A 23,508-nucleotide genomic window follows, 5' to 3' on the forward strand; every position below is an offset into this window, starting at 1 on the left:
TCTATGTCTGCCTTCGCTTTTTTTGTTCCTTAAAATAATAGGATATTGTGAGTTTATTTGCATAGGGACAATGAAAAAAAAAAGCATAATTTAAGTTAAAAGACTGAAAAATTATGCTCATTTGCATCTCAAATAGTGCTTTAAGGAAGGCACTGCACCCAACTCAATGTCTGTTCCAAATAGGAAGCAGCATAATTATGCTGTCTTGCAGGGGAGGATCACTGTGTCTTTTGTGGAAAAAAGCAATCCCATAATGACTTGCAACAAGCTCATTTATATGCTGAGATTCATTTGATACTAAAATGCTAAAAAAGCAAGTAAAACAAACATAAGGCACTTTATTAAATCTAATAGTTGAAATATATAGGAGGGATTAATAGTAATATATACGTATAAATAAAAAATATTAAATGGCACATCAATTTCAAACATGAAATATTAGGAAATGTTTCTTAAACACCAAATCAACATATATAATTGATTTCTGAAAAATCATGCTATACTGAAAATGCTGAAAAGGTAGCTATTAAAGGGTAAGTTCACCCCAAAATTTAAATTATGTCTTTAATTTCTAACCTTCATGTCATTCCAAATCTGTAAGACTTCGTTCATCTTCAGAACATAAATGAAGATTTTTGATGAAATCAGAGAGCTATCTGACCCTCCATAAACAGCAACACAACTGAAATGATCCAGGTCCAGAAACATATGCAACAAGAATGTTTTTTTTTTTTTTTTTTGCGCAACAAAAACAAAAATAACTTATTTTGTCAACCATTCAGTTACATCTTTCACCATTTCAGGGAGAAAGTGTGTATATGCATTGTGATAGTCTCTAAAATGGTGGAAGAGACTGGTTGAGTAAATTATGTTATTATGTGGCTTTTAGAATGAATCAAAAATGTCTATTTGTGTTCCAGGTTTGGAACGTCATGAGGGTGAGGAATTACTGACAGAATTTTGGTCTAAACTAATTCTTTCAGTTTAAGTATTGGGCATTACATTAACAAGGTCATGGAAAATATGTGCTTCATACGTACTAGTAAATAATCAAAATATGCTAAAAAGTAATACGCATACTAATAAGCAACTCATTAATATTGAGCATCGGTTCTTACGCTTGTGTTACTGAATATTCATAATTGAGGGTTATTAGCATTAAAAATCTAAATGACAGCATTTGTAGTGTTAGCTTAGCAAAATGCTAATGACAAGGTCTATTGAAATCAACTGTGAGTCATGCTTCTGCTCACTTTGTGGAAACAACGTCGATCGTAAGTGTTGCCGGATCAAAAGGACGCTCCCTTTAGAAGGAAGTTGTCTGTTTACACAGTAGACAGCAATTCAACTCCCTATGTTTTGTAGTAGAGTCATAAAGAAGTTGACAGCGTTGATATGAATGGAAAATTGAATACATGTCACATCCAAGCCGTCCTCAGCTGACTATCAAAATTGTATAGCCTATTAAAGATATACTGAATTTCGGCAAAAAGCGTGGTTTTACGGACCCAGAGCCCTGCCACGTGCACTTACACGTCTGTTCTTCAGACAGCTGCATGTGTTTGCATACTCATCTGTGACAGAGGATGATTGGCCCGGATCTCAGAGCAGCTCTTTGTGTCGTAAGTGTGTGGGGGAGGTTCACGGTTTGCGCGCGCCACGCCGCCTGCCATCATCCTGAAGGATCCGCGGGAGTCTGGAGTCTGCATTAATGGAGCTCCATCTTCACGGTCCAATGTCCCTCCTCCACCTCCTGCAAAAAAAAACAACAAGAGTAAAAGGCTTCTCTATTGTGAGCTATGCTAATAACAAGTCTCCCATCCCCCATTTCCCTAATGTAGCAAACACAACAAGCAAACCCAGTGTTAGTTTAGCCGAGATGGTAATTAAAATCTAACTAATTAATGTGTGCGTTGGGCTCTGGACTGCAGTGGCCGCTCAAGTGCTCTTCTGGTCCTGTTCACAGACAGAGCCACTGTGGCTTAAAGTCTCAGATCTGTCACAAGGAACGGTTCCCGGCATTCCACGCAATCATATGTGTTTTTAACTTCTTCGCTGACCCGTCTGCTCCTTCCCCGATTCTGATAAGGACAAAGGAGCAGCTGAGGGAAGCACTGCAATCAGATCTTTTTAGCAGCTCTATACATCAAACCCCACACAGGCACTTGAGAGGAAATTAGCCATCTCTCCCCAGCCCCCAGCCTCTCCGTCCACTGGCCTATAGAGATGGTAATTTTAGGGTAAGAGGGCCATATCGCAAATCAGTGATCAGAATCAAATCAGCATGCAGGGGGATCCTCTAATCCGGCTACTTTAATTGTGCATTACGGCTATTTGCTGATTAGCAGGACGCTCGAGAATATTTGAAATACAGCACCGTGACATATCTCTCCATCGATCGCTCTCCTTGATTCCTTGGTGTCTGTTTTAGTAAATTCTCCTCTGTTTTTTTAATAGTGACCCCAGGAACAAAATATGAATATAGGCATCTTTCTGTCATATTTAAGCATATATTTTAATGGAATAATACAGTGGGGTTCAAAAGTGTTTTTCTCTTATTCAGTATCTTTTCGATTCATTCATTGATCCAAGAAGTACAAGAAAAAACATCAGAGCTGTTGCACAGAGTTTAAATAGTCTGTATCACGCAATTGCTTTGGTGTGATCATTTTTTTCATTTTAAGTTGTTTATAACTCACGACAAGGTAACTAGATTTTTGGATCCCAAAGTGGTCTTTTGGACCCATTAATTCTCAACCTTTCTGACTTTAAGGTCCCTCATTTGTCTAATACCATTTACAAAAGCACTTCATAAATTGCCAGTTGGGCTAAATCTCATTTTAATAACAACTTAAAAGTCATTCTGAGGCCGTCTAGTGGGTCCAGGGTCACCGGGTTGAGAACCACTGTATTATTCTGCATAAAGATATCTCAATCATGTTTGGCCTGGCTGACTATAAACATTTACCAGATTTAACAGTTGACCCCTTCGGTCGGAAAGGGGAGATTTTTGTCTCCCAGCCGTTGACAGATTAACCACACTTCTGATCAGTGAATTGAGACATCCTTGCAGTGCTGTAGACCAAGGCAGAATGTGTTTTTATTGAAATACAAACACCAATCTCAAGACCAATTTTTGGCTTGATTTCTTGCATCTGTGGTACAGGGGTTATCACATGCTTCATTCATGTTAAACTGTAGTGCAGCTTGTTGCTATTTCACGTCTTTTTTTCTCCTGTCAATTTGTTTTCCAATAAAATACCTAAAATAGAAATGTAAAAACAAAAAATGGTCCTTTCAGACCAATCCATCAGACTATTATATTGCACCAGTATTCTGCATGATAAACCACTAATCGTCGTAGTCTACACAAATTTATATGCTATTATGTCCTAAAAAATACAAATGAATGTAATAATGCATTATAATTATGCCTAATGTGTGTTTTAAATCATTATATGTTGTCATAAACAATTATATCAGAATTTAAAACTCATAATGTAACAAAGAACTGATTATAATGAATTAACTGTGGTTACAATTATTTATGAGATTGTAAAATGCATTATAAGGGGCATTGCAAGGCATAATTAGTGCATTAAAAATACTTTTATAATGCATTATACATAAAGGCTTTAAGTAAAGTATCACCAAAAACTCTAAACTACAATCAATCGTTTGAGCATCACAACATTAAAATGTTTGATGTGACTTGCTTATATGTTTATACAATTATATATTATTATATTATATTATTATTATTATCGATTTTTTTCTTTTTACGTTTGGCCTCTTATGCTCTTTTTATTTGATAAAGCCAATAATTATTCTCACAGTATTACAAGATATTAATATTATATGCATTTTTATCTTTAGAATTACAAATAAAACAACTACATTTGAATTTAATAATTTAATTAAGTTACAATTTCCATAAAAGCTTAATTCATCTCAGAACACAATTTAAAATAAAGTTGAAATATTAAAATGTAAGTAAAATGTCACGGCCCAGAAACATTTGAAAAACATTTTCAGGATTTTAGTCCATCTACCATCAGTGGTTCAGCTGTAATGTTATGAAGCGACAAGAATACTTTTTACACGTACATAAAACATAAATAACAAACTTATTCAACAATGTAAAACGTGATTATGTAAAATAAGTATTTATGCTGAGTTTTCCTAAAGATCACATTCAACAATGGTGCTAAATTATTAGTGTTTTAAAGATTAACTTTGAGTCTGAAATGATGGCTAATATAGATAATTACTAATATAGTAAAAAGAGAGGAAATGAGAATGCACAATTAATTATTCAATATCTACCAAAGCCAATATATATATATATATATATATATATATATATATAAAAAAAACCCATTCAGTCAATAAACAACGTATCTAGCTAAGTCGTACTTCAGCAGGGCCGTGATGGGGCTGATAAGTGTGCTGTACCTCCATCTGATCAGGCGGAGGAGTCATGCTGCAGGCAGAGAGGAAGAAGGATGGGGGTGGGCGCTGAAAACCGATTCTGAAACAGGAACCTGCCAGCTGCGCAGCAGGTGGTCAGTGGCAGGCTGTCTATCCTCATTGTCCCGCAGATGAGCACGCAGGCCGCAGCAGACCCCCAGAGCCACTGCTGCAGGTCAGGGGCTTACAGGTGAACGAGCCGGGGGGGAGGGGAGCTGGATGGATACCACGCACCTGCTTCAGACGCCACTGTCATGGCTCAGTGGAGAGAGAGGAGCCCCTGGTCGCAAAATGTGGCCTATCTGCCACCTGTGCGTTGCCCCCGTCATTTTAGAGGGGGGCGAGAGGCATCAGGTAGATCAATTTAAAGGCTTATCTGTCAAAACACGCTAAATACAGTCCATTGACCTCACTGTGAAACCTTTTATTATCCAGTGACCATAATTAAAACCAATGAAAGTGATCGAAAACTCAATTACTTCTATTTTTGTTTTTTAAATAGCAAGCACTCGTCATAAATATCATTTAGGTTTATAATGGTTTATGGCTGTCCTTCACGGGTCTGAGCTGACAAGGAAAGCACTGGATCTTTAAAAAATGTTAGATTAGAAATTAATTTACAGGTAAGATAAAAAAAAACATATAAATATTAGGGTTTAAAAAGTCATGAAAGGAGACAATGTGAACAGCTCAAATCATCTCACTGACCCTTTGACCTTCACGGCACCTGTGCTGTTTAAAGAGGGCTGGTTAACTAGTCCAGGAAGCAGATAATTAGGCACAAATAATACACACACAAAAAACATGAAATGTATTAGTGTATTTAGGCAAAGAAAACTATATATGTGTAGTTTAAACACATAGTTATATAGTGACTTAGTTATAGTGTATTGATGTAGTTTATATAATTATATTATATTATTATATTACTATATTATTATGTTATAATAATAAGTGAACGGTGTGCCATAAAAACTGCTGTTTAAAACATTGACATTACCATACCATTTCTTAAAATGGTTAATTTATTAATCCCACACTGGATTAATTTATAGAGAAGTCCCTTATTCTCACCATGACTGCAAGTGAAATAGTAATAGTGTGATATATTTAAATTTGTAATTGTGTCTTTTAGTATATCTTTAAAAATGCACTTTATTCCTGTAACGGGAATCTTCAGCATTTGGAATTTGATCAATTTAATGTGCCCTAGCATAATAAAAGTTGTTTTAAAATAGAATGAAATAAAAAAAGGCAAGAAGTCGCAACCTTTTATTCACCCAGTGTTTCTATTTAGCCTATACGGTTCATTCCGCGTGACAGCCCTGTGGGTTCATTGTTTCAAGAGTTAACCGTCTTGCTTTCCATCTCCTTTGGTTCTTTCATTTGCCTACTCAGCTGTCAGATCCAGGCCTCAGGCTGCGATGGCTCTGTCTTTCCCAGCAGCACTGATCCTCAACCCTTCATTCTTGGCTCTACAGCCCTGTTTGTAAATTACATTTCTGCTAGTTAGGGTTAGTTTAACGAGCTCCTTTAAGCCCACACAATGCCCTCTCGAAGAAAAATGAGTGACCTCAATGTAGCAGATGCACAGCTGGTCATCAGCACTCATGTTTGTTTTTATACATCCAATCAGCCACACGTATTCTGACTATTACCTCTAGAAAACACACATGAAATATTTGACAAGCAAATATCAGACCAACTCATTTTTAAGGAAAGACGATAATATAGACCTCATAGAGCTAACATTCTAATAATAGAGTAATATTACTTTTTTATGACTAAAACAGATACAGAATGCTTGTAAAGGTTTGATAGCTAAATATACAGAACTCATTATATATAGACAAAATATATACAAATATACATAAATATTAAAATAAACAACATAATAATAATGTACACAATCATTAAAAACTATGATTATTATTATTAATGCATTAATGTTAATAATAACATATACTATCATATAATAAATTGTAAAAATAAGTATATAAATAAATATTATAATAAATAAAGTTAATAATTGTTTTATTGATAATGACAATAATATATTAATATCTGTGCTTGTTTTTTAACCCAGGAGTGTTTGGCCCACTAAATATATATTTGTCATATTAGTGATAATTCTGAATGATATTAAAGTATTAAAAGAATTTTGATTTTATTGCTGGGAATGTTGGGGTACACTGAAACAGCTTTAAACCATCCTCATGGTTTCAGATGAATACTAGTTATAATACTGGTTCTGCCACATGTCAGTGGTTACCAGCCCCCACCCACTCAAAATTGTCAAATCTACAGATGAATCCAAACTTTCAGCATAAGTGTTTGTTTTCACACCCGGAAAAACAGAAAGTATTACGAGCTGGACCTCCCTAACGCAGTTTGACCCATTGTGCTGAGGAATGGTGCATTGTTCTCCCTCACGACTAGCGTGTGTAATCAGTAAACAGAGCATGTGTGGGCTTGCCCCGAGACGAGGAGCGGCTGGTGTCTCGGGTTATTCTGTACTGGACTGGTTGGAGCATGAGGTTGCCAGAGATATTGGAGCGTCTCACTCTGAGGGGGTCATTCTGAATAACTGCATACGGATGATAGTTTTTTTAATTATGAAGAATGTCGCAACCGACCCAGCACTGTAGTAGATGGTGCTTAATGCTGCCTTGTCAACCATGACAAACTGGTTTGTCGTGAGCCACCTGATTAACATTTAGATTAAGAATATTCATCTCATAATACCTTCAAGCACTTCATTAAAGCTCATCAGCTGCAATAATGAGAGATCCAAGACTGGAGCATTTTGACATAGATTTGACAGATTTTAAGCCAAATGCTTTTTTCCTTTTCATTTGACTGTTTTATTAAATCTGATGTTTCAAGCTCTCATCATTTCTATCTATCTATCTATCTCTATCTATCTATCTATCTATCTATCTATCTATCTATCTATCTATCTATCTATCTATCTATCTATCTATTTATCCCAGCCATGCTGACCACTTAGTACAGGTGACCACCGTAATTCTTCTCAACAGTAACTGAAGCTGAATTAATCTCCACATAGAGATAACAGAGCAGAACAGCATTTCCTTCTTCAATAAAAGACATTTCTGGGAAACATTTATAAACCATGTTATCTTGTGTACTACGTGAGCTTCCAGTTCTGTACTATTATTTCGTTGACCATTCATTGTAAGTCATTGTAAGGTTAGAGGGTTGACACGGGCAAGACATTGCCAGGGCGAGTTGAGACATGCTCGAGAAGCCCTCCCAAGGACCAGGCACGTGGACCGTTGTACCAGGAACAGCTCTCACCCAATCACAACCTGCAGTCGCAGTGAATGGCCTGCCAGCTAAATTACAGCTTTGCTGATTTGTGCTGGAGTGGCTCTCTAGTATAAACAGGATAATCAAGTGTTCACTCACAACGAAAGTTCAGAGGAAGATGACTTCAGCAAAGTCACAATCCAGCTGCCAGTATAGAACCCTGTTCATATATTTACTCTATGTTTGACAAATTAAAAGCTCAGATGAGCTTCAAATTTGAACTCAAAACCTGTTCTGAGATTTAGACCCTCATGTGCGACAACTAGCCCTGTTCTCTTTGAAGGATATCCTGTCACAAACATCAGACAGTTCATTCTTGTCCATTTCTTTCAAGTGCAACGCATCCAAAATACTGGCCATCGCCTTTGAAAGCACCACACAAACTTGAGTCATCTCATAAAACTAACAGGCGTGCCATCCGCTGCACGACCGTATGGTAAATCAGGCATGCATTGTCCCCGTTTAAAGACGAGGCTCATCCGTTCGGTCCAGACTCTTAACAAGAACTTTACAATACGGTGCAAGTCTCTCTGGTGAATGAACACACCGGTGGATGAGGCTCAGCCTTGGGAGGTAGCTCAGCAGGCCTCCATTGTAATGCTAAATCTGAGTCAGGGAGCCAGGATACACATTTAAAGGATAAGACACGGGGAGAGACCGAGAGGGCCGGAATCACAACACTCCCCTTCCATCAGACCCCACTTTGAGTGGGACAACATGTTCATAGAGCTTTTAAGACAGCAGCTTTTTACTGAAGCATTTAATAAGCTGTGTAGCGAGTGCCCAAGAAGCGTGTCCATAAAAAAAATAAAAGAAATACCTACTTTTGCTGACACAAAATTAAATGGTGTGCAATTAAAATCTTCAACATAAATTGTAAAATATGTGATTATACATTATGACTGCTATTATGAAGTGTGGTTACAAAAAAATGTTGTTTTGGACCTAACTGACATTCAATGTATGTTTCACTTTTTTAGAATACATACAAATTGTAATCCATTAATCCAATTTTTTTTTTATGTTTTTGTAAGTAATCTATCCAGCTCTGTATTTAGGTCTGTTATAGACTCCAAATATACCTTCAGGCTACTTTTAGATCACTTTTTAACCCAACTTATTTATCGCATGATTTAAATTGGAAAAAAAATATTATATAAGATTTCCCGAACTGAGGTATCTGGTTTAATGGAACTGTAATGCAGTCAAAGAGCTGCCTGGATCTACGTTTGCTGTGCAGTTCCTTGAAAATAATTGCACACCTTAGAACATTCGTCAGCCAATCAAATTCAAGCATTCAGCGGATCCCCCGTAGTATAAATATAAACAAGAAATAGCATATATTTGTTGTTTTCTTCCAGTTAAAATTTGTCTCCGTGCTAACATTAAACAAAATCCAATTAATATAATTTTGTAAATGGATATTAATTGAGCATATTAAATACACTGTGAGATATAGCTTTTGTCCACACAAGCACGTACTGTACTGTACTGAATGTGTGGCTTGTTTTGTTCAGGTCTCCTATTCGAACACTACAGGTCTATAGAGAACAGTCTGGCACGTCAGTTTTAGACTTCAGCGGGGAGTCATTCCCAAACAATAAGTAAAAAGTCTGCACGCACTTCTTTTCTGCAACCTCAACTGGCTAGAACAATCAGCTGATATGAATGATATCTTCAGGAACAAGCTGAACTTTGCGAATGCATGTACACAGTGACCATCATTTAATAAACATCTGTATATTTTCTATGCGAAGACCCAAGCTGGCGATGGACACGAATCTTTGGCATCACTTTTTTTGTACATCGGACATTGATTTTCTTTTGCATGCTCCCAAGTGTTTTTGAGACCGTTTTACTGGCAAAGGGCACCGGGCAGAGTTTATCTGGAATGGAGTCAATTCGTCTCATTATGAAGAACAGAGCTGTCCCATAGTCCTCTCTGAATTGGGTGTGAAACTACACTTCCAAATGTGCTGGAACTGCTGCTTTTACAGAACTAGATGAACAAAACGCACATGTCAGAACAACAAAACTGCATCTTCAGTCAATGGCTGCTTTTTTCGATTTCAGCTTGCTGGCTCAAATATATCGCAGTTGTTTTGCTGAATCTTTTAATTCCCATAGTAAGGACAACTGCTGTGGTGTTAGCAGTCAAGTGACAGAACTTGGACGGCCTTTAATCTCTTTTGCTGAAGCCGTGGTGGTTCAGACTTCTTCTATATACGCCGTTCTTTTAGTTTGGCTCATGCAGCAGATAACTGGCATTGGTTTAGACCGCATGGTCTTCTGTTTGAATGGACAGTCTTACCTGGTCAGGGTGAGTGACGTGTAGCTGTCCTGTGCGAAAGCTGTGATTGGAAAGTACAGGGCCCACAGGGCTGTCACTCCTGTTCACCTCTTCTAATGATACCTCCACTATCATTAGACTGGCCCAGTGCATGTCATTTTCTCCCCTCCTTAACCATCTTTCTATCCCCTGTCCTCTAATTACGCATCTGTGCAACAAACCTGCAAAGCCCACAGAGACGTGTCAGCATCACAGGCCCCTTCAGCCAATAACAGGGTTTATGTAGTGAAAAGAGCTTTCACGTAAACAATAAACCCTGCCATTTTTTTGCTATGTAATACTTAAAATGTAATGATATTATTAAATTCACATGGATTGACTGTCATGAAATGAAACTGCTGTTTATATTGGTACAACTAAGCTCGCAAAACATAACAACTGAACTCAAGGCAACATTATGTAAGATGTTGTATGTATTGAATTACGTGTATTTTCCATGCTGTTCTAGATTTTTAGATTGTTTTAAAATAACAAAAATAAATAAAAATCTAACGTTACCTCAGTCAACGTTTATTTTGGAGTAATTCTTAAAGATATAGGTAACCCCAAAAAGAGGTTTCTGTTATAATTCACTCGTCTTTTTATAATTTTTTTAAACCTGTATGACTTTATTTTTTCTGAGGCTAATATTATTTGGAAGAAAGTTGGTTCCACAAAATGAAGAAAATCATTAAGTTTTGGAACGACATGAAAGTACAAAAATAAATCATTAATAAAAATATTAATAATATTTTGTGTATACTACCTCTTTAAAACAAAATAACAAACTAAAAACAAATGCCAATATATTCAAAAAATACAAGATACTTTTGCAATCAAGTAAAAATATCTTATTTTTAATTCACACAGTAGAGAACTCACTAAAAGATTATTTATAAAGTCTCCAGTAAACAAACAACCATAACAATATCTAAGCATATTATATGATTTCTCAGCTTGTTGTTTTTAGTTTATAAAACAAACAGCTGAGAAAACTCCTACAAAATCTCCTACAAAAAACTATTTGAGACAACTCAAAAAATTCTCATATATTTAGATACATAAATTACAGGGAAAACATAATAAAATTATCATATAATAAATTTAATTTATACTTTATGTGGCCTTTGAAGAGATGTAAGTTTACTGGAAACAGGACTAGATTGTACATATGTGCTATCATGTGTGCCAAATGCACAAATACTTCTATTTATTTGGCAGACACTGTTAAGCAAAGTAACCTACAGGGCATACATTTTATCAGTGTGCTTGTTCCCTGGGAATCAAACCCTGCATGCTCTACCAGTCAAGTTAAAAGATGGCACATATATCACCACAAACAAAATACGAGCTGGCATTGCGGTAAGGAGGTTACAGTAACACTTTGACCCCGTGTTTGTGTTCCACTCAAATGACTACAGTAATATTTTTCTTTCTTGTCACTGTGGTGTGTTGTCAAACACCATGTATTTAATTATAAACAGTGTAGTACTTAACACACGGGTACACACAAATCACACTCCCAATATATTTCTCTGCTTCAGCTTCCCCGTCTTTCTCCCCCTCTACCTCTCATCTCAGTCCCGCAGGAGAACTATTATCCACCTCAGTCCTCGTGGGCCCAATTACAAAGCTCTGAGTCGTCAGAGGTGTTCTACCCTACCGTACTATTGTACTGACTGTACGTTTGACTGTGTTTATGACTGGATGTAGCATGTGAATCCACGTCTATCTGTATGTGTGATTAGAGTTTGTATAGAAAAACTCTTTCATCATTTATGTTGTTGTGGACATATGGAACACATTAAGTCATTATTGTGAATGAGGTCCAAAAGAATGATGAAAACTGTTGACTTTCTATTGTGTTCCAGTGTAAAGAGTTGTTTGTTGCAATTAGCTACCATAACTATTCTATCATTTCCCAGGTTTTACTTAAAATGTTAAGGTGGCAAAAAAACAATTTTTTATAGTGCAGATGATAACTTGAGGTTGAGTGAAAGATGACACAAAATACATTTTTGTGAGAAGACTCAGTGGTGCTGATACGCAACAACTGATGTATGTTACTCAATGGATATGATTACGATTGTGTGGTAGATGCATATTATATGTACGTGTCATAGATCAAGTCAATTTTGTGTTTCAATGCTGCAAGTTTTCGTTTTTATTTGACACATTTATAAGCACATTCATGAGATCCAGCTCAATAACTCCAAAATGGGTAAAACACTGACCCAAATAAAGTGCTTTTATAGGAATTTGTTGTTATCTTTTTTTAGGGATTTGTGCGTTTTAAACAAAAATTGCTTTCTAAAATGCGTATTACAAATACGCAATATATGCATGTATGTGCCTTCCTAAACTCTTTTTAAACTCAGCATTTTTATATTTCACACTTAGCATTCACTAGTATTTCAGTATTGCACGCACAGACTTAATATTCACTAACACACCATGGAAGGGTGTCGTGTGACCTGTAACCCCTGCATCCACCTGCAGCTTGATTGCAGGAAACTGTAATCAAGTGTGGAAATCCATGCATGGAAGTGGAGGGAATATAAGCTTCCAGAGATTCCCACTGCTTCTGAGAATCCAGAGCACTCGTGTTCTCCTGATTGTGTATTTGCAGTGTATTAACGCAGGTCCCCTGAAAGCTGAAGCCATGTGAGTGTGTGTGTGTGTGTGTGCGTGTGCGTGTGTGTGTGTGTGGATCCCAACCTGCCCGGAACAGGTGTGGTCCCTGTGGGTCCAATCAGTTTTAATGAAGCCCTGGTGGTAGTGTTTGCTCTACAGGAATAGGCTGATGTTTGCTCTACCCCTCTCTCAGGTATCAGCAAGTATATCTGCACCATCTCTCTGATTCAGCAGCGAGCACTAGCAGTTTTATAATCTAATTTACTCCATTTACTCATCAGCTGTGTGCTGCATGCACCCGAGGCTCAGTTCAGAAAACGAACTGAGTGATTAATATTCTATGTTTAATAATTCACATACACGCACATACACATTGTCATTAAAAGCTCTGGATTGTCACGGAAGGAGAGCTTTTTTTTTTTTTTTTTTTTTATCTGGATGACATAACACAATTCTTTTCCCAAAAGCACTGAGTCCCACAGCATTCTTAGGGTCACAGGGGTGTATGTTCATACAAATGATGTATCTCCAGAGAGCTTTTATGTGCCTCGAAAGTAGAAATCTTTCTTTTCAGCAAATAGGAAAACAACCGCAGCTCAATGACAAATGTCATTTATATCAACTATATCAGCTGTGGCCATAAGATAAACACTGCACAGCAAAACCCCAGTGTTATAACTTTGGTTTTACTGTGCAGGCTCCTACAAAGACCAAATCTGATTATTCTTTGCAATTTTTTTCAAATCATAATACTACAAACCATCAGATATTTTGAAAGCATTGAAAGTGGTTTTAACATAGTATGAGTATTAACAGTTTTACCAACTACAAATTAGGGCTAGGCTTTATTTGAAATTGTCCTAGTTACAGTATTAAGTACATTTAAGTACTTTATTCAATAACTTTCTTTTTTATTAAAAACTTTTTTTTTACATTTAAATGCTTAAAATGTAGTTTAGCAAACTGCAAACTGTGGTTGTAGCAAAAATACTCAGCATCAATTTACACAGATTTCAAAACAACTGTAGTTTTAAGCAGAGAAAAGCAGGAACATTATCTGCGTTTTTGAGATAAATGTTTTTATTACAGATATTAACATCGCAACTGTTCCCTGTCAAAAAGCTACACGACAATACCCGCACTCAATTAGCTGGACTCGACGGAGACACAATACATTGTGGGCTTTAGTTCTGAGCCAAGTGTCAAGTTCAAGCTCATTTAAGCTTCTGGACACCTCATCTCGGCACGGAGCCCGTACACGCAATGCGCGGGTCAGTCATCAATTATGAAGGAGAGGAGCGACACGTTCGACCGAGGTGTCAGAGACCGAGGCTCACATTTCCCCATGTGGAGTCATGCTTATGCAATCAGGTGCTATTTCTCTCACTGATTTAGTGTGAGTGCTAAAGCAAATGAGATTTGCTCGCAGCCCACTCGCCCAGACAGTGTAGGAGGAGAGAGTTTGAACAGGGCCAAACCAGCAGGCAGGTGATGGAGACGAGATCACTGCAGTATGTGATTAAGGAGAAGCAATGACATGCAGCTGGCTTTAATGAGAAAGGGATAAGAACAGTTTAAAAAGTACTACACACGAGCATGCACAATGTTGGCTATAGCAGAGCTAATCAATTAAGCAGGGGCGGACTTAACCAGTAAGCTAGGTAAGTGGCCACTTGGGGCCCCGGGGAATCAGGAGACCCAATCTGATTTTGGCGAAACGTATTTCATGTGTGTTTATTTTCTGGAGAGTGTCAAATGTTCAAAGAATCAAGTGCCGAGTTCTGCAAGCTTGTGAATTATTTTTGCCAAACGGCTGAAGGAGGCAATTCTATGAAATAGACAAGTGAAAGCATTTTTTTGTATGATGTCTTCTTTTGTGTTCTGAAAGAACATACAGCAGCCTTGTATGACTTTAGAACAGCATCAAGTTGACTAATTATTTACTTATTTACAAAATAAGGGTTAGGCTTAAAAGTGGACATATGTGACCCCGGGCCATAAGACCAGTTATGAGGGTTGACGTTTTGAAACTGAGATTTATAGCTTTCCAACGATTTATAGTTTGTTAGGGTAGGACAATATTTGAAAATACTGAGAAAAAGTATTTTAGCACCTTTAAAGCCCTTAGAAATGCATATTACTAATCAAAAATTAGGTTTTGATATGTGTACAGATGTAAATTTACAGTGTGTCTTCTTTATCTAATACGCTAATGATTTTTGACATAAAATAAAATCAATAATTTTGACCCATGTGTATTAGTGGTTATTGTGTAGGCGCCCTATAACTGAAATTTGCGCCACTGCATATTAGATACGCATAGAATTAACTACTTGTCCTAATTGTATGAAGATTAAAAAATGTAATTAAATGAAAAGAATTGAAAATGAATTCTCAACCTCAACTCATATAGCTTTCTTATTTCATACGAATAATAGCTATATTAAAAACATCTCCTGGCTATTCCAAGCTCAGCAGTGCAAGCATTTTTCTAAACATCTCCTTTTGTGTTCCACAGAAGAAAGGTCGAAAGGGTTTGGAATGACACAGAGGATGTGTCATTTCAGTTTTTAGCGACCTACATCTTTAATAGGATCTAGAGACATCAGACACTCGTGAGTAATGCCCCGATAATTCAGAGTTGTACATCGTCAAACCAGAGGCACAAAACACCCCCCCCCTCGGTCCGAGTGAGCTGGTTAGACGGTAAAAGATTCAGAGAATGGCTCTGCATTTGTTTTCTATCTTTGCTCGCTGGCATGGGGCAGTGTGTGTGGCCGGGCTCCAGGGCACTGCCTCTGGTTCTGGCCGTCCAGACACTCTGCCCTCTGGCTGCTCTCTCTCACTCAGCCACAGAGATCTAAGAAACCCCTGAGGAATGCTTTTCACCAGCCACCCTGCCAACCCGTCCTGGGCCTGCACCATGCTTTATAGCAACCCACAAAGGATATGGAGAAGAAATGAAAGGAGCAGGCAGGAGTGACATTTAGGAGGACTGTGTTGACTAATTCTGCATTCCAATCACGGCTGTGGCTAGTACCCAGCAAGCCATATTTTTGGTACGCTGCATTTGTGAAATGCTCTTTCTGTCAGCTGCATGAATTTAAGCACAGTTAAAGACAAATCAACGCGATGAATCGTTTCGTATGACCTCCACAGCCAATAACCTCAATCCGTATCACCACAAGGAAATCTTCACAATGCAGTCACATTATTTAGCATCAGAAATGAATCAGTGGGTTATTGCTCCCCGTTCACAGAGTAAGCTAAATGTATATATTTATCTACATATCTGTATATACATACTGACAGATTTAGAAGACTACTCAATATCTGCATGCAAGGCGACCTCTGAATGGGCTCTTCACCCCTCTCAAGTGTCCGCTAATAGCGTTCAGACATCAGTGAAAGGGCCTCATCCCAAAGAGACGTAAACAGGGCAGCATAGCAGCTTATTGCGACGTGTGCCTAGTTTCCGTATAATCAATAAAATTAGCACGTCAAGAAGCACAAAATAAAGCTAGCAATTGTGAAAGTACAACTGATTGTAAAATGATAAGTTTTAAATATATATTCACCAGGTTAGTGATTCTTAACCGAGGTGAGACACTGCAGGTGAATAGGGTAAAAAAAAAAAACAACAACTAATAGTTATCACCTTATTTACCTAGTTGATTGATTCAACTAATAATTGCAATCATTTTTTGCATTACAAGTTTTCTAAAATATTAAGTTTAAATATGCAAATGAGGCATCAATTAATGAAACATGCACAAATTTGCATACATTTCTAGAACAAAAATCTAAACACTGTATGAACCGAGTTTCAAAATTCTTATTTATGTATTGATTTTTGACATATGGAGTCCAACGTTTTTTATAGAGGGAATTTTGGGTCTCAATTTTGTCACTCCCTAATTTATAAAATACTTCATCTGTAAAACCCTTCAGGATACAGATAGGCACACACGTTTAGAGTTTAGCGTGTATCAGTACTGAAGTGGAGATTTATGGCTCAGCGTAGGCCGTAAAAATATTTATTTTAAATGGTGATAATGTTTTACAATATGACTTTTTTACTATGTCATTCTTCTTTCAGAAACATAAAAAACATCTCTATTCCAATCTTTTTATTTTTTGTATTTATGAGGGTTTTAGCAAGGTATTTGTAAAAGAAAAACAACATACATATTATGTTTCTATCATAAATCTTCATAATTCTGATTCTAGAATGCTTGTTTTTATACTCCTAGCATCATGTTTGTTTTTTGATGCGGCGTGCCCAAGTGCACCAAAAGATAAAATAAACTTTACCACATTATCACTGACACAAATGCATCAGAAAGCATCGCCCCACTGACTGCTCTGTAGTTCAGCGAGATAAGAGTCATTTTATTACCTCTGCCCTTTAACCTTGTTCTGTTGGTGAGCACTGGCCAATCCAGCCTGGAATGAAAGGGTTTGTTTAGTTTAGTAAAGCTTTAAATAAGATTAGGCATAGCGATCGTAAGTCATTATGGGGCTCTGTGTATTCCAACTGTTCATTGGCTACATCTGTGACTCGTGAAAAGGCAGTGATATTAACAGGGAAAAAAAATGTCCTTGCAAGCTTTGAATGTATTAAGGGAATTCATAAAAAAGCCCAGGATGATATGACACTGTCAGGTCAAGTGTAATTTATTTGTATAGGCCTATCACTTTTCACAATATACTTTGTTTCAAAGCAGCTTTATTGAAAATTATGATTATGATATCACCATGCTTTAGTCGCATACAATAGACTGAGCTGGGAGAAAATATAGTAGACTTTTTGCGAAGATACAAATAAATAAGCAATTATGCTATATATGGCCTTTATGTGAGTATACTGTGTTGGAGAGGATTGGATGTCAGTAAAATGTAAATAGTAAAGTCAGTAGGATGTTAGATAATATTTGTTCTTTTCTGACAAGATAAAATAAATGGTAAAATTGTGATATCTGAAGGCTATGATAATATTTTCTGTGATATTCTGCATGTTCACTAAACCACACGACTTTGATTTGGTGGCCAACAGACACACTAATAATTACTTTTATTCAACCTTTTTATGGTTATTCAACCTTTTAATGTTATGCCAAACTACTTTAACTTGCAGAAACTGTTAATGGGCAATCTTAATGCAATATATATATCAGATTGCATTAAATACAGACAAGTATGTGTACCATTTTATGTATTGAATTGCTGAATAAATGAATAGACAAAAAAAGAGCACCCTGCCATTAACCCTGCCATATGTGACCCTGGACCACAAAAATATTTATAACAACAGCCAACAATATATTGTAGTTAAAGTAAAGGTCATGTTCCATAAAGGTTTTTTTTGTAAATTTCCTACCATAAATATATCAAAAGTTTCAAAATAGTTATATGCATTGCTAGGAGCTTCATTCGGACGACCTCAAAGGCTTTTTTGCTTTCTTGCACCCTCACGTTACAGATTTTCAAACAGTTGTATCTCAGCCAAATATTGTCCCATCCTATACCATACATCAATGGAAAGCATATTTATGCAATTAAAAACAATTAACCCCTATGACTGGTTTTGTGTTCCAGGTTCCCATATGAAACCCAACGAGATTTTCAAGTAGGTTTCAGGGTGCAAATACACACACCGAGCGCTGACGCCAGTGTTTTGCTGACTTTTCCAGCAGAACGGCTGACACATCTCTCTGTGTGATCTGGCTGACATGCCCACATAACACCTGTAATCAGGGGCTGCCAGCAGTGCCCGGGGGGACATAAAGCAGCATGGCGATGCCCCACTGTGACAGCCGTCCTTGTTTCAGCTGACAGGTCCGTATGCGAGGCCGGAGCGGCGACAGCACTCGTGTAAATACAGGCAGGAGTCTCTGCCTCTGGGGAGATAATGTTATCTCCAGCGTCAAGGATTTCTCCCATCCTCCTCCTCCACAAAAAGCCATCCCCTGAGAAGCACCCGGCATCTCGCCCCCACACCTCCCCTCTCACCCTGCCTACACCGCAATCCTGGCACTAACTCACCTCTGTCACGTCCGCAGGGACTCCAAAGCGTGCTATTGTGGTTAGGCAGAATGCAGAGGTTCACTAGTCGCTGGACGCATGCGTGTGTATGCCTCGGCCAAGGCATTGTGGGGCACAGCAAGTTTGGATTACCGTCCCTGATGTTCAAGGAATGCGAATTGCTCCACAGATTCAGAAGACTCTCTACACATGACCTCCAACAGAAGGAGGCAGAGCCGATGAAATTGACTAATCCTCGCTTTTCCTTTTTTCTTTTTCATTAAAAAGAGATTTTAAGTGTATTATTTTTTTTTGCCTCAAATGCAGTGGATTTTCACAAATATTCAAGCCAGCCGGATTTTTCAAGGTGGGAGGCATAGCGAGGAAATGAACTTGAAAGAAAATAAAACACAAGTAACTAAAACGTGCATTTGGGTCTATATTAATACCTCAAAGGCGCATATTAGTACATAAGAGGTACAAAGCACCTTCTGAAAGCTACTGCTCCAGTGAAACCTTTTGCACCTTTTTTTCTGAAAGTGTGTTGTGAAGCTTAACAACACTGTATTTATTAATAAGTAAAACTTAATGCAATTTGAGGAATGCAGGCCAGTCTGGGCATGTTTTTAAAATAATTTTCCTTGTCAATAATCAAACCATTCTGACAAATAAATCACAAATTACCACATGAAAAGAGACAAGATGAAGGGGTCATTAGGAAACTATTGGAAATTGATTGGCTAAATTGCAGAGTTCCTGAACTGTAACTACTATGTAGTCTGTGAAGTACTTATTAAGCGATTAGGATGTGTGCTTTTGAATGCGGATAGCTGCTTTTTGTTGTTCCTACAAAATAAAATATAACTATCACAATGGCTATACATCATTTTAAACATTTAAGCAATGTTAATTATTTTCACTCTTGTTATAAACGAAAAAAAAATTGAATTTTGAGTAACAGATTTTTTTTTTTTTACAAATAGTACTAAAGAAACAGTGCAAATGCCTTTGATAATATATATGGAACTCAGCACATGCAAAATTAAAAAGCAACAGACCGAAAAAGGTTGTACAGATTGATCTTTTTATTCAAGTACAGAATATATTTTGTTTCATGTTGCATGTTTCAGTCCATTTCTCAAAGAATCGATACAAGTACACTTCAAGAACAGTCATTGCCTCATAAGATTGCCACCCACAGTTCATGGTGAATCCAAGACTAATGCATTACATTTTGAAACGTATAGGAGAGCACTTGTGGGACGCTGCTCACTCATGGATTATCATAAAAGAGAGAAAATAAATTACGAGGCTAAATCACTGGGCAACAAACTGAGCTTCAAAGTGCTTGTGCGGGCTTATTTTGAATCAGGAAATGATTTAGTGAAGCACTTTGGCTTGTTGCATCCCTTTTCCCTCAAATATGTGATTCGTATTTCTTTTTATTTTTGTTAGATTTATACAAAGCGTGACATTACCTAAAATATCAAGTAAACTAAAATGAATATATTAGATTGATTAATCAATAAGGAACAAAACCCTAAATAACTACACTTGTCCCACAACAATATTTATCCATCTCGAGACAAAAAAAAAAAAAAAAATCAAGAATTCAAAGACCAAGAGTGATTATAAATGAATCAGTATAGCTTCTTACAAAATGCAAAAGAAGTACAAAGAATAATTACACATAACCTCTCGCATCCTCGGTAGTTCATTATGCTAATGTAGCAAAACAAAAGTCAGTAGGTCTTCAGACGAGCAAAGACGGTGCATATGCATCGAGACGCGTTCACAGATATGACTCTGCTCTTTCCCAGAGTTGCATCTCAGAGAAGAATCCCTCACAAAGCCCATAGCCATGATCCAAGGTGAGTGGGATGGCTTGGGCTTCCTCTTTAATCTCCCAAGGGTGCTGATGCTGGTGAACCTGATCTGTGAACATTCCCTCGTAATATTGCGGATGGACCTGTACTTGCTGGTGATGCTGTTGGTGAAAGTCCTCCACGTTGCATCCCATCATGCCGTTCGCCTCTAGGTAAGCGCAAGCCTGTTCGTCCTCATTGCTGTATCCAGGCCCGTGCTGGTTCTGTGAAGATAGCTCCATCTCGCACCCCAGCGAGCTCAGCGCCGTGTTGATATCCAAATCCTCAAACGTGCTGTCATTCCCGCTTAGCACATCGTCGAAAACAGACGCCAGGTCGAAATCTCCCCTCAGTACGTCTGAGGTTTTGATGTCGGTGGTTAACAGAGGGCTCTTGGAGACTCTGGCCAGCTTGCTGCCTCGTTTGGGGAAAACCTGCTTGCGTTTGTTTCCTGGGACAGGTCCTTGGAAGTGGCCCGTTCCCATTTGTTGGACGGCCTGGTTGCACTGAGAGCCGTACGAGGAGCTGGGAGAGGATAGCATTTTGCTCTGTCTTTGGGTATTGAAGTTTGTGGCAGGCATTCGCCGCCGTTTGAAAACGCCGTTGACAAACATGTCAGCGTACTGCGGGTCGATCTGCCAAAAGCCTCCTTTTCCTGGCTCGTCTTTCTGCCTGGGCACTTTCATGAAGCACTTGTTCAGGGACAAGTTATGACGGATTGAATTCTGAAAGGAGAAAAATATTTTATTTTTTTTAATATTTACATTTAAATGTTAATAATCATGCAAACTTATTGGGTGTAGAGCCAATGTTATGGTTATTTTTTAGAGTTTTAGACTTCCAGAAGTAGACGGCAGGCATAAAGCTTCCTATAAAATCCCATTGTGCAACAGGTAGAGGTGTCTTGTTTCATTGGCTCACTGTGCGTGTGTGACAGAGACAAATGGGGGAGGGGTATGTTGCATGTACAGGAGCAGTTATGTGGTGAATAAGGCCGAGGCTCTCTAGTAATGCAGAGCTCCTAGTTTCACATGATCAGTGGCTCCCTTAAGGACTCCTCATTATGAAAGGAGGTCTCAGGAAACCTAGTGCTCTTGGGTATAGTGGTCTCAGCTTCCATCATCAGTCACCCTAGCTTAGCTATAGATGAGTGCGCTGGTCCGTTTTGGTATAGTTGACTAACAGCAGTTAATAGTATCGATTTGATTCACGAATGAATAGATCCTATGAACGGGAAACACGTGACGTCCGATTAGCAAAAAAATGACTGAAATTGTAGTTTTTAGTAAGAATCAAAAATATACAGAGATACCAGTGTAGTGTTAACGGAGAAGTACTGAGTCTTACGAACAGGTTATTTTCAGGGAAACATATCGAGATACAAATGTATTCTTGTAAGACACAAGTGTAGTCTTTTGGGACATTTTAATGAATAAAATTAATTATTTGAACCATAAGCTATTATTTTTGATTCAAAAGGCTTAAAAAGTAAACACTTCTTTTTATATCTGTTCTGAAAATTGTAACTGAAAATGAAAGTCTGGAAAAAATAAAAACTTATTTAGCAAGAGATTTTTGACCCCTTTTTATTTGGAAGATTCGTAGTTCTCTTTTCCCCACCAAAGCACTAAAAGAATTAGTAGAGGCTAACGGTAGGTGCACCTGTTGCGCGAAGTGCAGTTTTTCTTTCTCTACGAAACCATTAAGTAAAAAAATGTAATTTTCAAAAATGAATGATCGGTAAAGATACCTGCCAACTTGGCTCCGCGTATCTGTAGTAGCAGAAATTCTCCGTGATCCAGCTGTATATGGCCGACAGAGTGATTTTGGTTTTGTTGCTAGCTTGCATTGCCATGCAAATCAGGGTGGCATACGAATAGGGTGGCTTCACGTGGCGGTTTGTTTTATAGTCTATTTCCTCAGACGTATTTGTTTGCGCCGTTATGTAGTGTCCCGCTTGCTGGTGCCCGTATGAATTCGCCAAGCTGCTGCAGGACGTTGTGGGATTCCCAGGTGTTTGTGGCATCCCTGTGGCGGCGGTATCTCCAGCAGGTGGGCTGGAGGGCGAGTCGGTGCCCCCCAGCTGGTTTTTGTGGTAGAAGAGGTGTTGCGGATGGCAGCCGGAGCTGGGAGTCCGCTCCGGATTGGCACTGAGGATGGAGAAGTTCTGTAGCCAGTGCAGACTGGTGAGACTGTCGTCAAAGTGAACAGAGCCGCTGACATTGTCCTGGTCCTCCGGATGAAGCATCATCCATTTCTCTTTGAATTTATTCGCTATCTCTGGACTCATTAACACTGGCATCGTGGGCACGATTTAGTGTTTTCGAAGATGCAGATCTGTAAAGCAGACGGCGTTGCTTGAAATTTCAAAAATAACGGTTGATGACAATTTAACATCAAAAAGTGTATTTTCTAAGCGCGTAATCCACCACAGGGATAGGCAAATGAAATCCCTCGAATGAAATGCCTACCTGCGAAATGAAAACAAGCCGAAGACCTCGTCGGTAACGGTGAATTTCCGTCGGTCCGTTAGATTGAGCAGCCGGTGCGCCTCAGTGCAACAAGTGCAGCAGATGAACGTGCGCATCCACAAACTCAAACATGTCCTGATATCTACTGCGGGAAAGTATCATTCCAACCCCGTCTTCGGGAAAGCCATGTAGAAACACGTTTACTATTTCGCAGGCGAGAGAACACGAGAGAAATGAAATGTAGGCTTTGCACTCCTCCGTTTTGCCTGTTTCTTAATAGCCCTTTAAACGTTGACGCTCTCTGATTGGCTGAGGGCTCCAGAGTTGAACATGTCATTGTCCCTCGCGAGGAGTGTACTCAACCACACATCCGCGTAAAATG

General features: G+C 38.2%; 1 protein-coding gene across 2 annotated transcripts; it reads right to left on the minus strand.

Moving 5' to 3' along the window:
• Nucleotides 1–19,852: 19,852 nt before the first annotated feature.
• Nucleotides 19,853–23,371, minus strand: foxj1b (forkhead box J1b). 2 transcript variants are annotated; one of them, XM_043253226.1, is made up of 3 exons: nt 23,127–23,371; nt 22,406–22,992; nt 19,853–21,380 (listed from the first exon to the last, which is right to left on the minus strand). In XM_043253226.1, the coding sequence occupies exons 2-3, from the start codon at nt 22,955–22,957 to the stop codon at nt 20,583–20,585; spliced, it is 1,350 nt and encodes a 449-aa protein (XP_043109161.1). In that variant the 5' UTR covers nt 22,958–22,992; nt 23,127–23,371; the 3' UTR covers nt 19,853–20,582. The 2 variants fall into 2 exon arrangements, with proteins under 2 accessions (XP_043109161.1, XP_043109162.1); XM_043253227.1 differs by lacking the exon at nt 23,127–23,371 and having other exon boundaries at nt 22,406–23,111.
• Between the last annotated feature and the right edge of the window lie 137 nt (nt 23,372–23,508).

The sequence above is a fragment of the Puntigrus tetrazona genome, chromosome 12 (genome assembly GCF_018831695.1).
Source record: "Puntigrus tetrazona isolate hp1 chromosome 12, ASM1883169v1, whole genome shotgun sequence".
Classification (NCBI taxonomy): domain Eukaryota; kingdom Metazoa; phylum Chordata; class Actinopteri; order Cypriniformes; family Cyprinidae; genus Puntigrus; species Puntigrus tetrazona.

What these genes read in the sequence shown, in the direction of transcription:
- foxj1b (XM_043253226.1), bottom strand. Translation starts at nt 22,957, where the DNA reads ATGCCAGTGTTAATGAGTCCAGAGATAGCGAATAAATTCAAAGAGAAA. An exon ending in ACGCGGAGCCAAGTTGGCAG is followed by an intron (nt 21,381 to 22,405) that starts GTATCTTTACCG and finishes TTCTCCTTTCAG; the next exon opens with AATTCAATCCGTCATAACTT.